The 18,288-nt window shown below is 39.2% G+C and overlaps 1 protein-coding gene across 1 annotated transcript in view; it reads right to left on the bottom strand.

Annotated features, from left to right (window-relative positions):
• TAF4B (TATA-box binding protein associated factor 4b) overlaps window positions 1-18,288 on the bottom strand; it is a 70,014-nt gene that overhangs the window by 38,254 nt on the left and 13,472 nt on the right. The window contains exons 2-9 of the mRNA XM_025177720.2: window positions 17,285-17,433; window positions 16,121-16,225; window positions 10,947-11,102; window positions 10,735-10,857; window positions 9,082-9,171; window positions 6,258-6,941; window positions 2,252-2,387; window positions 1,151-1,256 (exon numbers count right to left, since the gene is read on the bottom strand). Of these exons, the coding sequence (XP_025033488.2) occupies window positions 1,151-1,256; window positions 2,252-2,387; window positions 6,258-6,941; window positions 9,082-9,171; window positions 10,735-10,857; window positions 10,947-11,102; window positions 16,121-16,225; window positions 17,285-17,433 (1,549 nt within the window). The remainder of the gene's footprint in view (window positions 1-1,150; window positions 1,257-2,251; window positions 2,388-6,257; window positions 6,942-9,081; window positions 9,172-10,734; window positions 10,858-10,946; window positions 11,103-16,120; window positions 16,226-17,284; window positions 17,434-18,288) is intronic.

The following is an 18,288-nucleotide window of genomic DNA, read 5'->3' as shown; positions in this document are numbered from 1 at the left end:
ATTCCTGTGGCATGAATCATTCCACAATTGGAATGATCATTAAGAACAAAGACAAGATCATGGAACATGTCAAAAGTTCAGTGCCTATGCAATCCACAATAATAAGCAAGAGGAGAGAAAAAGTGATCAAAGAGATGGAGATGCTGCTCAGCATGTGGATCTAAGATCAACATCAGCGGCATGCGCCATTTACCCTAATGCTGATCTAGGAGAAGGCTAAGAGCTTATTCCAAGACTTACAACAAAAAGCTGGAGAAGGTGCTGGTGAAGAGGCATTTGTTGCAAGTCATGGGTGGTCTCACCGGCTTTAAGGCTCGTGTGAACCTTCATAACGTGAAAGTCAGTGGCATGATGCAACCCATTGCTACGTCATTTATGAGGAGAAGAGGAAGATCACCACCCAAAGTTTGCTGGACCGCTTCTTCAGGAAGGTGGGAAAAAGTGCCATTTCAACTCCCGAGGACAAGCCTACGCCATCGCCACAAGCGCCTGTGCCAACTCTGCAAGCAGCTACACCAACGCTACCGCTTATGTAAGGTACAAACTGCGCATGTTTTTTATGCTTGTTGGACTTGCGAATAAAATGGACTTATGAACAGCCTCTCGGAACGTAACCCATTCATAAATAGGGGACTGTCTGAATGCAATTAATTTTCCTCAAAGTTTAATGGCTTAAAACCATTCAAGCAATTATACTGGATAAGAAATATTCCCAGATTTTATAATTCAAATTCCAAGAAAAATGCTAATTGTGAATTTTGAGGCTTCATAAACTGTCTTCTTTCTTTAACATCTTCAGAACACCCATACTGATATTTTGCATTTGATTTAATACATTTTTCAATAGTGACCTATCTGATTTATTACATCAATATATGTATTAAAGTTATCAGTTAACTAAGTGAAAGCTTGGGCTTTGTGTTCCTGGAATCCAACACAGCTGCAAAGTGTTATTATCTGAAACATCTGCTAGGACAAAATCTTCAAGCCCCCCCCCCCCCCAATCAACTCTAAATCTTTGAAGCAAGGAAGTGAGGATAGTTACCAGAAATCTTAAATATTTACTGAGGTGCACCCACCCACATATACACACACTCACAACTCAGGGTTCCCTGTAGCCACATAAACTTCTGACTGCTTATTTTTTTACCTGAAGGATGTTGTTCCACTCTCTCTTATTTTATTTCTCTGAACAGGAGATGCTTCAAGCGACAGAATTTTGTTTCCTGCCAAGGTAATTTGTTTCACAATGGAGCCTAAAAAAAGATAAACAATCCACAACAGAAAGCAAAATCCAAAATGACATTCAGCAAATACACAGAAAACTGCAAAGGCTATATCCAATTCTGAAGTGAAAATGTGTACATATGTCAAGGTCAAAAATCCACTGTATTTGTATTATCTTTATAGTTATTCTACCAGGACATGGACAAGAGCAATATTCTTGATAGGCATTAAGGCTTCACTAAGCCTTCACTAAGTCACCTCCAAGTACAGATAATGAAAAAAACATCGTTTGATTAGAAGGAGGCAATTGTTCAAATACAAGTAATCAATTTTAAGCAGCCTGTTGTCTCTTATAGACAAGCTGCTGAAGGATTTTTTTCAATGCAACTGAATAATTATACTGTTCATTTGTTGATAAAGTATTGTGCCAGTATGCCTACACCTGGGATAACACAATACTTTTCCATTAAGGAAAACCATTCCCAACATGGCACACTCCAGCTGCGGGAATGCTGAGAGCTGCAATCCTAACCCATTCCAGCTGTATTATTATATCTACTCCATACAAGCACCAAAAGGCATGAACCACAACACTTATTAAACTTTTTTTTTTTTAATCTACCCTTTAGCAGCCATATCATTTATAACCCCTTTAAGATTTATGAGCATTAGGTACTCCTACTCCAGCAACACAAGAAAATAGTTTTTCTCAAATAGGTGCAGCAACTAATCATAGCTATATTTCTGCCACAATTCTGTATCTATTATCCAGAAATTTGATAGGGGGCTAATAGAAACTGCTTGGATGAAAGTCATCCTCCAAAGGGTTCATCTTTTAGAGAAGCCATAATATGACTGCTATTCTCAATATGCCAACTTCTCACCTTAAATCCAAACACTATCCTAGCAATATATTTAATTTTAAAAGCCCAGTCAAACATGATGCCAAAGCATGTTGTAAACCTAGAAGTGCTGCCATTTGGTTTAGGGCGAGTCATTGTTCAACCTAATGTTAGAACCATACCTGCAGGAGGATGTCTACTTTGGATAAAAGCATTCAATGGTATTTTTTCACATAACTTGTTCACAATAGGGAGAGTAGAAACCTGCTGATGCTTGGCCACATTTTTTAAGGTGCTTCCAGCTGGTTGCTGGACTACCTGAGAAAGGGGAGGAAAAATATTGTTACATTTATACCTCCTTTTTATCAGAAATAAAATCAAAGGCTACATTGTGCCAAAATAAAGCAGAAATGTGGGTACAGATTGCAGTAGAGGCACCTGAAGTCTAGTATCTGAATTATGACTCTATCCAGTATTTCTGTTAAAACAAGGGACTCCAATGTTTTTGGCTTGAAAGGCACATTTGCAAGTTTGAATGCATGTCATAAATATTCACAGAAAATGGCTGCTATGAAGTAGATTGCTATGCCCAAAACAGCTTTCATAGTGGATATCAGTCATAAACATCCATTCACGGAAAACAAACCCTATGAGGTTGCTTCAAAACCCACCCCCTGGATGCTCCTTCTCTCTCCCAATTTTCTTTTTTTTTCCTGAACAGGTAAGGAGACACATAAACAAAGTGCCAAGCTGCAGCTATTCACCATTTTCTAAAACAGATGATGCTATAGGTTATTGCTTCGCAGCATGCCTGCCTTTTGACCATTTTTTTTTTTAAAGGCAAATAAAAGCAGGGAGTGTGGAAGGCACCTAAATACCACTTTCTGCACATGCTGAACTCTGATGACATGCAAATTTCGTCTAGTGATACTAATGCACCTAATCCTATTTTCATGCAGAGTCTTATATGAACCTAACCATAAAACTGAGTCCTACTGAACCTCTGCTCAACATTCTTCCTAGTTGTTGCACGGAAGTTATGGATCTCTGAATATTTGATGGCACATTACATCAGAACATTGCTCAGTGTTTTCTATCTTGAAATTATCAGCGCTACCTCCAATCAAGCCAGTGTGCCTCAACTACTTAGGAAAGTTCAGGAATGGGACTTTAGAGCTTTTACATGCACAGTGGATGCGCTGCCTCTGAGCTGACTCCCCCACTTGGATGGTAATCTTGCTTCTTTTAGGGCTTAGATGCCTACCGAAGGGTTTGTTATTTCAATATGTATCCCGCCTCTGTTAAGTTTTTTCTTCTTTGATTCTGAAAGGCTCTTCGGGAGTTTTGCCAAAAGAAAATAAAATTGCCTAAACTACAGTCAATTTGTTTCCTGATTAAGTGAAATCAAGGCTTTTTACTGATAAAAGTTTTAAAGGGCAAACTGAAAGTTCTTGTGTTTTAAAGGCATGATGTACTAAGCCAACATTTTAATGATTAAAAGCTTATTTCGCCTTTTTCCTGTTGCCAAATAAATACTCAAGAGCTTTCTAGAATCAAAACCAGGACCAAACTTTTACACTTATACATTAGAAGAGGAACTGAGGATCTCATTTCAGCCAAAAAGGGACTAAATTAACCACTTGGAATCCCCAAATAAGAAGGAACAATGGCAACTGAAGGCCTCAGGGCATAGGGTCAATAAAGAAAATGCTACAAATCAAACAGCTAAAGTTACCCTTTGAACTGAGATAGAGACATAGATATACCTTCCCTGCCAGTGTGAGATTTTTCTACTTTCTTGACCTGGCCTACTTAAAAGGGCTAACATCAATCTTGAAAGTCTCTCAAACACTAAAGGACCAATTCCATATGAAATGGGGGTGCTAAGAAGCAAAAGGCAGCAGAACTCAATGTTGTACAAAATATCTGCTGAGAATTGAAGGGAAAATTTAATATAAAGAAGAAACAATGGCATCTGAAGGAAAGGAGACAACCAGAAGACTGAGAAGAAAAAGGCAAGATGAGGCTGAAAAGCCTAAGAGAAAATGAGCTGAATTTATTACTGCATGAAGTCTTCTCTGGAGCATGCAGAGCTATCCTAGAATACCAATCTGAATTTTCATCCTAACTTATAAGAAAGCAACACATTTCAGACAGACACGAAACTTAGAAAATGTTCTATCCTCAGTCTTACAGCTGCCAACTGTACTGCTGTGAAAAAGTTTACTTATTCATTGCTCTACCCCAGTGTTTCTCAACCTTGGCAACTTTAAGATGTGTGGACTTCAACTCCCAGAATTCCCCAGCCAGCAAGAGGAGTTATTTTCCCATCCTTCCTGTGCTGGATTAATGCAGTCAGAAAACAATATAGAAAAGCGTATCAAGAAAAATAGAGCTATTCCTATCAAATTGTTGGTCTGGCCAAGTATTCAGGAGTCAGGGAATTCATCAAATCTCTATCTTTAAGTTGCTTTATAAGAGTTTATTACTTTCAATTACACTGCTTAAGTTTTGTGCTGTTTGTAATGTTTCATTTTTCTGTGTATTCCCCTAAAGTTCTCTTCAGTCACAGAAGGTAGGACCTACAATTTTTTTAAAAATAAGTATTTTCAGTCAAGGCAACAGAATCAATTTGGAATGAGCCTCGCTTCTTCTTAATGAAGTGTATGAGCTTAACCTCTTCCTGTTTGCTTTTATTCCTGGTGAACAAGTACAAAGCATTCATTTCCGTTGGGCCTGAAAATAAAAAGCAAACTGAAGTAATAAAAGCAATAGATTGCCACCCATAGCAGCTTATATACATGTCTAGTCTTGATGGAGAGAATCCACGTGGTGAAACGTTTCACACAGCTCCCACCTGTATTCTGTTTCTGGACATCATAATACACCTGCTGCTTCAGTTCATCCCTGATGCTGTAGCTTCTCTCCTGTGCTCAGGTAACACCCATAAGGAAACAACAGTCTTTCCCTGAACAATTCCCCTGCTGCTTATTCATTGTGCCTTCATAACACACAACAGTATACTGAAGGAAATTCTCATTTCAGGCTTCTAGTTATGCTACATATTCCCTCTGATTCTCTGCTTAAGGACCAGAGTCTGCTATCTGATAAACAGTATTTTTTAAAATGATAATTTTGTAGATACTTGAAGATCTTGCCTACTACCTGAATTCCATGTTAAAAAGGAGATCAAAAGACAACTGAGAAGCCAAAAGAGTTTGGCAGGAGTGTCCTTGGTCAGGTTTAGTATCAAAACTGTTTCTATCACCATTCACACTCTGTCTGGCTACACACCTAACCTATTAAGTAAACCATGTCTTAGTGCAAAATCAAAATGGAACAAACCTGGCTTACCTTGATGCATATTGTGATATATCCCAAGTCTGATCTCTTACTTGGTATTAACAGCTTTTTCTACATACAGGTAGTCCTCAGTTAGCAATGAAAATTGGGACCAGGAACTCCATCACTAAGCAACATGGTTGTAAAGTGCAACGTCACACAATCATCATTTGTGACCTCCTGCTGGCTTCCCCATTGACTTTGTTGGAAGCCAGCAATGAAGGTGGCAAATGGTGATCACATGCCCATGGGAAGCTGCAGATGTCGTAATTGTGAGCCAGTTGCCAAGCAGCCAAATTGTGGTCATGTGACTGCAGGGACACTGCAACAGCCGCAACTTTGAGGACTGGCCATAAGTCTCCTCCTTCATTGCCACTGTAACTTCCAACAGTTGCTGAACGATTGGTCATTAACCAAAGACTACCTGTATGCTACTTAGATATCATCTAAGTAAAGCACATTCATTTATTTATTAAATTTGTATTCTGCCACAATCACAAAACTCTCAGCAGCTAACAAGTACACGATTGGCATAAATAAATAAATGCTCATAAATTTCACTGAGCAAGAGCAGAATTCATAACTCTGCTTGTACAGACAGAGGCATCCCTCAGGGAGGGTAGAGTGAGGAAACTACTTATGTACTTGTGTCAGAAGTTAGGACACTAGTACATACAGGTGGCCTGCATGCCATCATTTTTTACACCATGGTGGCTTACTGCAGATGCCCAAACAAAGAGACAGAATTGCCGGCTGAGTTGTACTGTTGAGAATCAGTCAATTCAAAAGGCCCAACCTCTGCAATACACAATATTGTAGATGAAGTATCAAGCAAAGTTCTCTTACCAGCTGTTTTACCTTTACAGCTTGAGAAGTCCGAATTGGCTGGGGAAGGACAGAATTGGGATGGGCAACCCTGATAGCTATTGGTGCCCCAGCAATGGGCACGACAGATTGGAGAGTTGTGGTTACTGATGTAGCTGAGGTTGCTGTAGTAGTCAAGACCAGCTTTGCAGCTTCAAGAGATGTCATCACAGTTGATGTGGCTGATTTCATAGAACTAGGAGTAGTAAGAATAGCTGATGATACTGTTGGGCTACAGTCTGGCTTTACTACCTGAAGAGTAGCTGTCTCCGTTTTAGTGGAGGCTAGCTGCATGGTCTTTGTGGTATTGATCCTTCCAACCAGTTGAGTGGAGAGCATGGAGTTGTCATCTTGATAAGAGAATGCCCCTGCAGCCAAGGCACAAGCTGGCTCAACAAGTGGAAGAGACTCAGAACCACTTGTCATAGCCATGCAGGGTACTGAAACTGAAGCCTGTGGAGAGGACATTTGAAGTGGAGAACTAGGGACTGGTGTTGCAGATTGAAAGGAGACTGTAGTCACAGGAGTGCTGTCAGCAACTGTGGAAGAAGTTGAGGATGCAGTGGGATAAGTAGAAGAAGCTGTCTGAGGCAGAGATTGCTGAAGACATTGCTGTATAAAGGTCTCTGTGTTAGGCATTAATTGCCGTAAGGCAAGTAAACTTTTCTAGGCAAGAAAGATGACAGAAAATCAGATTACAGTAAGTTAACATATCTTTCAGGAGCAAATATTATCCAAAGTCATCAATAAGATAGCTAAATTGAAAAGGGTTATAGAAGGCCTGCTTAATCTATGAAGCTTATGTTGTGTGATCTTCAAAAAAGCTTGCCAAGAATCAAACCATTTGCCTTTGCATCTCTGCAGTCATCCATACATTGTGGCAGAAGTCTTAGGTACACCGGTTAATACTAACTTGTATCAAGAAAATGTCCTGTAAGTCTGAACATTCACATGTAAACAGCATGAGTGCTGCTAGTGATTTGATGGAATTGTTTACTTGTATCCAACATGGGCCAGCTCACCCTTGCTAGAAATGGAAGGCACCTATAATTTCTATCAGCAAACTGGAACTTGTGAAATGCACAGCAGGAGTGCATCTTCCTTTCTGTGGAGCCAAATCTCAATCAATCAATCAATCTCTCTCTCTCATAGGTAGATATTGTAGGTTTAGCAAAAAGAACTATTTTTATGATAATAATTGTGTTCATAAAAGTAGCATTATTCTCACATACACTGAACTTAGGTGGCCTGGAACTGTGTACTCAGCAGGGGCATCAATGTAATTGCATCCATTTCTCTTCTATGAAGGTAGAATTCCCAGCTGAACTTACTTCTAAGCATGTTCAATCACACGAGTTTGGAAACACTTTGAGACTATCACAATGAATGCACAATGGTCTTAAGTGGGCCTCCCAGCTAGGTATTTTCAAGCAAATATGAATCCAATGCAATATTCCTAGAGAACAAAGATGGACAATCTTTTCTTGGACAGAGATAGTTCTTGGTGTAGATCAGTGTTTCTCAACCTTGGCAACTTTAAGATCTGTGGACTTCAGCTCCCAGGATTCCCCAGCCAGCAAGGCTGGCTAGGGAATTCTGGGACTTGAAGTCCACACATCTTAAAGTTGCCAAGGTTGAGAAACACTGGTGTAGATGATGATAACAACAACAACAACAGCATAGCAGAGTTGCACCCCAAAATGTAGTGGGCAAAGCAGCTTGGACAAAGCTACATTTATTTCATTCCAAGCAAGTTTTGGAGATATCTGACTTTTGATAACTACACGAAGTCTTGGAGCTTCAGGCTGTATTCCTTTGCTGTAGAACTGTAGTTGCATATATCAACAGTACCTAATGAGTTGTAACCACCTTATCACTATAGAATATATTACTACTGTGAAGTAATTTAAAGTACATATAAATTGTCAGAATTTTTGAAAAATGTTTTACAAACCTCAAGTAACAAGTCCATATTACAAATTAAAAGTAGTACTTGGCTGTTGTTTTCTCAAGCTAAATATTCTTCACATCTCACACACACAAGTCAGAGCAACTGGAGGGTAATTGTTTTAGGTAAATAGGAGATTGGGAAAATCACTGATAACTAGAGTTGAAGTCAATTACATATGCTTAAGCCAAGAGTAAGGATTGTTATCACTTGTGCATAAATGGAAATGAGATCTTTTTCTTATAGCTTATATTTAATCAAAAGAGATGAGTATCAGTTCTAGAACATATATTTGACAGGAAAAACTGTATGGTGTCAAAAGTGTGCTAAATTTTAAGCAGCCCTAAATTTAATAACTATGCACGAAGTTTTGGCCAAGGATTGCATCTTATCTCCAGGTTCATGAACAGAACAATTCAAGCTGAAATGTACTCCTCTGAAAGGAATGCAATCAAAAGGAATTTATTTATAAAGTGGGCTATTTTTACCTGGCTTCCTTGCAACACCTAAGTGAACAGTGTGCTCTCCTCAAGTCATTCAGTGATAATTTGGCTTTGTTTAGCCCAGTGTTTTTCAATGTTGGCAGGCTGGGGAATTCTGGGAGTTGAAGTCCACACATCTTAGAGTCGCCAAGGTTGAGAAACACTGGTTTAGCCTGTTCTCCTAACCCAGCCATGGTGTGATGCAGCTGTTATCAAAACACCAAGGGGGGAAGGGAAGAACTTCATCAGCAAGTGCTTTCAACGTTTCCTGTGGCCAAAAGTGCTCTTAGTTGTCCCAACTCCAGACAACATTTTCACCCTACTATCATCACAGTACCTGATACCTGAAATGAAAAGAATATTAATTAAGACATACCTTGAGAAAGGGAACAAGATATGGCTGAGGAGAAGACTTTAGTTCCACATACAGTTCTTTGGTAAATTCTTCTGGTTCAATTTTAGCTTCCTAGATAAAAAAAGAAATTGTAGCACAAATGCAAACTGTAGCTCTGTTAGATGTGCCTATAAGTAGAAACATCCATTCACTTGCATTCTAGTACTAATTAATTCCATAAACTGCAACTTTTCACCATACTTTTTCAATATAAAAAAGATATCAGCTTGCTGTTAATAATATTCTCTTTCAAACCAATTTTCAACAACAGTTGCAGATAAGAAAGGCAGATTTCTGAATAGCTGCAAGAAATTAGAAAATTTAAATAAGTTGTAAAACATTTTTGTAAGAAATGCATCTTGAGGGAGAAATTTATTCTATGAAATATGCACTGTCACCTGGCTAAAAAAAGATATCCCTGTATGGGCAAACTTGGTGCTCTCCAGAGATTTGGGCCATTAGGCCCAGTGTGTCTAATGGGTACAGAGGAATGGGTGCAGTAGTGCCAATCGTAGGAAAACCAACTGGTTGCCCACCCCTGCACCGCAGTCATGCAGTGCACTTACTACTAGTTTAAAATATAAGAATTATAGCTTTGCATCTTTAAATAAGATGCCAAGAAAAGCAAATTCATTTGCATGATATTGGTTCCTTTTTTTCTCCCTCCCATACCTAAAATTATAGCAATTTATAAAAGAGATTGCTAGAACTAAAAGGCACTATTTAATCTGGCTCACTACAATGGAACAGAAATGTGAACAGGAGTGTTGTTTCACACAGTCTCTCCATTCTGGAATGGCACAAAATTATAGCAGAGCCAGGCTTTAAGTTATTAGATACTCAAGACTTAACAAATATTTTGAACATAAGAATGAGTTTCCATATACAAGGTAAGTCCTTCTCTTTTTATTATGAAGCAAATGTATTTTTGGACATAATAAAAACATTAATTCCCTTTCTTCACAAGGCAATACTGAGAAGTTTTAATGTGATTTGACTTCTGCAAGCAGAACTAAAAGTCAATCATAGAAATGGTACCCAAAGGCAATTAGTGTATAGATGCAAAAACATCTCTCTAATAATCTGAGTGTTGTTAGCTGCCCAGAGTTTATATATAAAATGGGCTCCCTTATAAATGTTCACAAAGATACATATATACATGCATACATACATACATAAAAGTGTAGGCTTTCACAGCTGGTATATGTTGAGCTTCAGCGTTTAGTGACCATGTTCTAAACCCTGAAGCCCAACACTGCCCAAATAATAAACTGGGATTTTCCATGATAAAATGACATCATATGCATCATGGGACCATCATATGAGTGGCACAAATGACGCAAATATGAAATTCATGTCACTTCTGCGATGACATGATGTACACATTATTTTAATGTCATTGGGGATTCTCCTGGAGACCATGGACATGCCAACAATGCTATATTAGTTAGTTTTGTTTGATATCACACATGTAAGGATTGGGAGACAGATATGTAAAGATGGGCAGGAAGTTCTGGAAACTCCAACCAAGCTGCTTCAAACTGCAACCTTCTGCACAGATGAAGTCCCTCTGGAAACATTCCTGAGTAAAGACATTCAGAATCAGGACAAGGGTACTTGCAGATGAACTTTTACCAACAGACTTTGAACCAGCTTCTTCACATTCTGCCCCATCTGATGTGCTTGGGGCCCACTGGATGCCAGTTTTATTAGTGTTGCAAGAAAGTTTTTGCACTTTTTCACATTTTCCAGCATTTCCTGACAAGAAAACAAAAGATTGTGAATTAGAACCTATCAAACTTTTATGAAATTGATATCTCTGCAGTCTTAGCCTATTTTGTACTTACTGTACAACTGACAGCTTGGGTGACTGTTGGGCCAGCTGTTTCAGGAACTGGTTTTGAAGTGAAAGTCAACATGGGAGAATCAGAAATAGGAGGCTTTGCTGATGATCCAGCAATCAATGATTTTGTTGTTGAGGCTATATTTGTTGATGCTACTGACTGAAAGACATGCAACATAAAAGTTACTTGTAACATTTCTGGCAGGACCAACACAGACATTGCTGCATAACAAAACCTATTTCCAAGAAAGCAGATTTTCCTTTGACTGATGTCTCACCTCTTAATGATATACCAAGAAGAACCGCATATGAAATCAGGTACCCAAGAGAGGGTTTACTCTGCAATAATACCCAAGCTTTGGTTGCTGCCCTGGGAAAGTCTCAGAAGACTCCTTCTCTCTGCATCTAGCAATACTCACAACCACACTAATGCTGGCATGTGATGATTAAAACTAAACTGAGTGCGCTAGATTGATTTTTAAGACAGTCTTTTTACAGTGCTAGTTTATGTTATTTGGTCTGTAATATTGCTTTTTATTGATTGGGTGATTTATTGTTTTCAAGTTTTGAAAATTACTGGATGAGATGGTGTTCTAAAAGAAAAGGAAGAGAACTAGCATCAGCTTTTCTTTTCTAGATCCAGACTTCTTTGCCCTAACATCTTTCCTTTGGGCATCTGCTTTTTCCATTCTCATATGGAGACCTCATTTGCATGTCATGCAAAGATAAGATCTGGTTAGGGGAAGTATATTACCTAAACCTAGCCCCTGGGTTAAATTGAAATTAACTAGAGCATTTTTACTACAATCTGTACACATGGTTTATCATATCTTTATTCATCTAAACCAGGACAGTGTGCATTATTCAGATCCAAATAAGGGAAATAATTGATGATTAATGTCTCATGTCTTGGCCTCTGGGCATTAGAGACAGAAGGCAGAATTGGCTGCCAAATGATTCCATATAGCATCTTGGTCTTTTCTCATCTTTTACACCTCATGGGCACAATCATATCACCACAGGGTAACTGAGCTAACACAAGTTTTGCTTTTCTTTTCCAATTCACAAAAGCATTAAGAGTCAGCAGGGCAGTCACTGCAAAGGCATCTGGGATACTGGTTCCCACTGAAGGCCAGCTAGAAACCATGGCTAGAGATGATTTAGTAACTGATTGTGTTACTGATTTGCTCCCTCCCTACCCAAATTGTATCCCATTATTGGATTCAATGCTTGCATAGCCCCCACATCCTGCTAAGGGCCCTCCTGGCCACTGCTTACTCTAGCAGTGAAGCTGGTAGCTCTTTGTTCTAGAAGGAGATTGGCTGGCTGGCAGTCTGGTGGCTTGTAAAAGGACTCAAGACTGACTCCAGACTGAGAGAAAGCAAGGCACCTGCCAATCTTACTTATGCTTAGCCAGTTTTGGTAACAAAAAGGGGCCAGTTGCATCTAGATCTTGCTTTCTTCAAGCACACAAAGCTGCAGCCAAGGGTTGGCAGTTGCTCAAGCATTTCAATCAAACATCTGTATCAGCACCTGCTACCAGGGACACTGTCTTACATTCTCCAACCCAACAATGCTGGTTCTCATGGAAGGCCTTTTCTACTCCCACACACCATCTTCTCTGAGCTAAGTACCAGCTGCTGCTGCTGCTTTTTATTATTATGGTTGGTTGCACAGTCAGCCAGATGTTTTGACTGGATTTGTCATTTTTGTTCACCTATTGAGTCCTTCCCAAGTACTTGGGATAGGCAGATGTTATTTAATAATACTAAAGGTATTGTTGCAGGATGTAAGCTATTCCAAGCAAACCTGCCTTTTGCAACTGACTAATGGTGATGCCAATGGTGTTCAAGAGTTGCTCCAGATGTTTTGGAATTGCATGCAAGGCACCTGTTACTATCGGTACTATCTTTGCTTTCTTTTGACACAGTCCTTGCTTTCTTTTGACACAGTCAGATATTCTTCCAATGCCCTTTTTTTCTTCTTCAATTGTCTGGTGTACTTGCAACATTCCATGCCCACCTATATTCCTTGGTAAATAGAGTCTGTCAGTGTTGCTGTGTGGATGAAGGGCATGATTCTTTGCCACTATTTTTCTGGTCTTCCTATCCAGGCCCTCTAGCTCAGCTTGAGTCCAGTCCACTATTCCAGTTGTATATGTAATTTCCCAGGTGATAATCGCTTTGATGGTACTTCTACCACTGAGTTTGGACTTTAAGATCTTCTTCACTCTTCTGATGTATTCACTACTAACCTTCTTCTCCACTTCAGTGTGCGTGTTGTTGTAAGCCTGAAAGATGCCCAAGTATTTGTAGCAAACTTCTTCATCCAGGCTCTTGATGTTATTTCTACTGGGCATCTTGATTCCTTCAGTTTTCACTATTTTTCCCTTGCTGATGGTAAAGGTAGCACATTTGTCCAGTCCAAATTCCATTGCAATATCTTGGCTGTATATTCGGACAGTGTTGAGCAGCAATTCCATTTCAGATGGGGTTTTTCTATACAGCTTCAGATCGTTCATGTAAAGGAGGTGGGATAGCCTAACAGATATTTTTGATATATGATAGCCACAGCCTGGCTTGTTCAGTATTGCTGACAGAGGAATCAATGCAATGACAAACAGTAGTGGTGACAGTGAGTCTCCTTGAAAGATTCCTCTCTTGACGTTAACCTCTCCCAGTCTATCACCATTGACCAGCAACTGTCTTCCATTGTCCCACTGATCTTTGCACAAAGCTTCTGATATTTCTCCTGACTCCTGTTATTTCTAGGACTTGATTATCCAGTCATGTGGCAGGGAGTCGAATGCCTTCTTGTAATCAATCCAAGCTACATCCAGTTGGTCTTGCTTTTCTTATAGTTTTCCAAAATCATCTTATCAGTTAGAAGCTGTTCTTTTGTCCCTCTTCTGTTTGGGCAGTTTCCTTTCTGCTCAGATGGAAAGAGCTTGTTTTCAACTAGATGCTGTTGGACTGCATCAGCTACCACACCAGTTAGCAAATTGAAAGTTGTTGGTAAGCAGGTGATTGGCCTGTAGTTGCCTGGTGCTGCCCCTTTTGTTGGATCCTTCATTATCAGGTAGGTTTTGCCAGATGTTAACCAATCTTCAACTTTACCTCTTTGCAGTATGTTGTTAAACTGTTTGGCAATGAGTGGGTGCAGACTGTTCAGATATTTCAGCCAAAAATCATGCATTGGTGTTGACCAATTCTTGACCTGGTGCTGACCAGTTCTTGGTCTTCCTTGCCCTTTTCTCCACCATTTCTGCTGTTATTACAAGTTCTTTCATTTCAGCTTTTTTTCCATTCTCCACCTCCTTTATCCAAGCTGCATTCTTGTTGTATTTCTTTGGGTTGTCCCATAGCTGTCCCGCACCTTCTTTGTCAGGTGTTGACTAGTTCACTGCAGCCTCTCCATTGATGGATTGCCAGAAATGTTTCTGATTTGACTATAATTGGAGTTTCTGCCTGTAGTGTGCAATTTGAGCTTCATATCTGCTGGTTTTCCTGGCTACAGCTGTTATTTGCTGCTTTATTATTTCCAGTGCTTCCTTGATCTTCCTTGTCTCTAGGGTATATTTCTTGTTAGGTATTCTTTGGTCTTATTGATCTTCAGCTTTTCTTTCATCTGTTCTAGCTTGCTTGCATCTGATCTTAGCCTGCTGAACTTATTTTCCAACTTGATCTTCCATTTTGGTGATGCACTGTTTGGCTTTTTTTCTTGTTTGTTGCTTTTGCATCCAAGATCTTTCGTTATAACTGCAGCTGTGCTGTATATCAGTTGGTTTGTTTCTTGAAGAGAGCTGGTGCTTATATTTGATATTACAGTATTGGCATCTTTTAATACTTGTGCTAGCTGTTTTTTTTGTAACAAACTTCAATGCAGGCAACCTTTTTCTGTTGTTTTTGTGCTGTTCTAGATGCTCAGTTATTCTTCGTTTCAATTCCTCTTGTTTTTCAGTTAAAGGACTGTTCTTTCTGAGAAGGTAGAGGAGAGGGTGCCTAGTTTGGGAATGAGAATGGTTCAATAGCAATGCTGGCTTCCCCTGCTACCAACTCCACCTGGATTGTCTCTACTGTCCGAGCTACTTCTGGCAAGGCTTCGATTTCTTTGCCCTGGGTTGACCTTTGCAGTTCTTCCAATTCTACTTCAGTGAATTCTTTATTTCATATTATAAATCAATGTTGATCTGCTAGCCTCTGTTCTGTTATTTCTGATCTGGATGTTGTTCTTTCCAGAACTGGTGCATTCTTTTCAGATATACATAGTCTTCTCGCTAGACTTTATTTGTAATAGCAGATCATTATTTGTTTTCAGTCTTTGTATACTTGCGACAGGTACACAACTTTTCTCCCAGTAGTGCTGCAGCTGCTGGCCCTGGTTGCTCAGCCAACAGTCCTGAGTCCTGTAGCCCACTTGTCACCAGATGTCCAGGAATTAGAACATGTAGCGCAGTCCTTCTTGACCTGGGCAATGACCAACCCGGTATTGGATTCTGTAAGTTATGTCTCACCATATTGTTTATGAGAGAGACACTCTTCGTCTGGCTCCTCTGATGAGACCTGTCCAGTATGGTTGAACCTCTGGCATAGCTCTCATCTTCCTCAGAGCACGCAAGCCCCACAACCATGTCAAGGTAGTGCCTCACTGGGGGTTGTTGTTACTGCTGCTGCTGCTGCTATTGTTATTATTTTGTGCATTTGAGTCCATGTTGACTCCTGGCAATTACCTGGACTAATCCCTGCAGTTTTGTTTTGTTTTTTCCTTTTCTTCCCATAGCTAAATCAAAGACATCAGACTTTCAAATCAAATATACAGACAGAATATCTAAAGCCATAGGTGCTACAAGCACATGTAAATCCACAAAAACCTTTGCAAACTTCATTAACTATGAGAAACAGAATCTACCATCCCTGGTGAGGGTGATCACCTTATTGCTGCACATCTCACTGGAAACTCAGAAGCACTACTCCCTATAGACAAGCATTCAGGAATATGGATCAGCAAGTACTGATATAGGCTGTTTGCAGTGAGGAAAGACATGCTTGGGGTGCAGGTCTAAAATTAATATGGAACTGTATATTTTAAAATAACACCTTTATAATTAGATTTGTGAGCTGTTGTAATAAAAATATTAGCTAGATAACTAAAAGCCAGAAAACAGAATGCAAATCATACCTGAATTATAGCAGGCTTCTTAACAGTAGAAGTAACAGAATGAGTTGCCCAAGACAGCGTTTTAACAGGAGCTGTTAGTACTTTAAGTACCTGTGTTCCAGAACTCTTTCAGGAAAATAAAGAAACAGATAGGGGGAAAAAAAGCAATCACATTTCCATGTAATAGCCAATGAAAGTTCATGACTAACTGGAAATAATTATCTGCTTTGGCATAATAATGGCAGTATCCCCCCCCCCTTTTTTTTTTTGTATTTTTGGTAAGTTGTAAGCTTCCTTGACTATTCAACAGGAAATAAATAGGGGAAATAAATAATGTAATAACTGCATAGAAATACCCAAATGCATCCAAACAAACATTCTAGCATTTGCAAGGTAATGCAATAGGTTAGAGCAGAGATGCTATAGTTAAGTTACATTTAGGATTGATTACACAAGTACATATTCATGCTGGCTTATATGCAAGAAAATATTTTTAAAAATGCAGATTATTAACAGATATGATCATGTGAAAAGAACAGCAGTGAAAAAATGGTTCTGTTGCACTTCCATTTCACTTCTTTCTTATAAACTGTAGTAACAAAAGCAACAGAGATCCTGCATCAGACTAATTCTAGGGGCCTTGCAACTCAATATCCACAAAGTTGCATTATACAAACAAAGGAGCCAGCAGTTTGGGGAGATAGGTGGGCATATTTTAAAAGTACTGTGTGGGCGCTCTCCCAAAATGGCTGCCGTGGACGATGTGGGCAGTCACAACACACCAATTTGCTACAACACAAGCTGGGGAGATTGAGTCCCACCATCCGTTCCAGCACACTGGTGATCTATGCCACCACTGCTTAACTTCACATTTGGAGCTGTAGGCCTACTTCCAAATAAAGCATTTGGCTGTAATCAGTTACCATCTCCAGCCTCTAGGAATATCTATGGGACCAGTAGGAGGGCCTAAAGCATTACTGTAAAGGTCAATAATGACGAAGACCGATACTTGTCATTTTCTTATTTTTCATTAAAGGAATCTAAAAAAAAAAAGCCAGAACAGGAAGGCTGGTGGATGCTATTAGGAATTATATCAGTTTCATGTAGCCTAACATCATACGAATCTAATTCCCACAGACACCAAGAACAGCAAGAACATTTAAGGAATTCCTGGAATGGAATTACCTGTACAGGCTGAATTTTGATTGTAGGTGTATCTGGAGGTATTGAGCATCTTACATTGGTGTTATTTGAGGCCTGACTCTGAGCTTGTAATAATGCTTGTTGAGGTATCAACATTAACTGACCGGTATTACTTCTGACCAGAATCATTCCTGCAAGAGAACACACTGTCAGATCTCCCACTATTCATTCTTAGCAAACAACAAACATGTTATTTTGAGTTTAGGGAGATTCAAACAAGATGAAAGAAATACCATCCTTAATTGTATTTAAGCCAGAAGTTATGTTAAGATAAGAAATACTGCAGTATTTTAGCACTCCTGTATGATGCAGTACAACACACTTCTGTATGATGCTTTTTAAAATTATATATGACTACACTTTTTGCAGTGTTCCAGCTAGTTACGATAAATGTGCCTAATATTTTGACTTCACAAAAATCCATCAAGCATATTTCAGCAACAAGAGAATTCAGAATTAATTTGCTCACAGATCTTCACAGTCAAAACTTGTGAAATATATAAATGTTTCAAGGGCCTTATAGTTTAAGTATGATCAAGCTTATCAGTCTGGCTTATTTCTAATTTTATGCAAATTAAAGATGGTTCCCATAAGAACGTTGGCCTTGTTTGACACTAGAAGAACAGATTTTAAAAAAGATAGTTTTTACTATACGTAAGACACATAGCTACATTTACATTAATAGTTTTACGGAATAGTAAAGATCAATTGGGATGTTCTTTCACAGTGAAGGATTTTATGTGCTGTCTGCACAACCACAGCAACTGGAAAATATTTATGTTTTAGTCAATCTTCATGCATTCATAAGCAGATTTCCCCATCACAAGAGTTAATATAAATCCAGAAAAATTCCCACATGGGCTAGAAATACTTTTTTCCTCTCAAAAGGCCTAAGACTGGGTGCAAGTATGAATTATTTTAAGCCAAGGTTGTAACAGGAGCATGTTTGTTACATAGCAGAGTTGCCAGAGTTTGGAGGCAGAGCC

The sequence above is a fragment of the Python bivittatus genome, unplaced genomic scaffold (assembly GCF_059951505.1).
Source record: "Python bivittatus isolate LINGU-HERP-01145 unplaced genomic scaffold, Pbiv_v1 ctg000840_np1212, whole genome shotgun sequence".
NCBI lineage: Eukaryota > Metazoa > Chordata > Lepidosauria > Squamata > Pythonidae > Python > Python bivittatus.
Note: the sequence above shows the minus strand (reverse complement) of the source record. Positions and strands in the feature narration are given on the sequence as shown.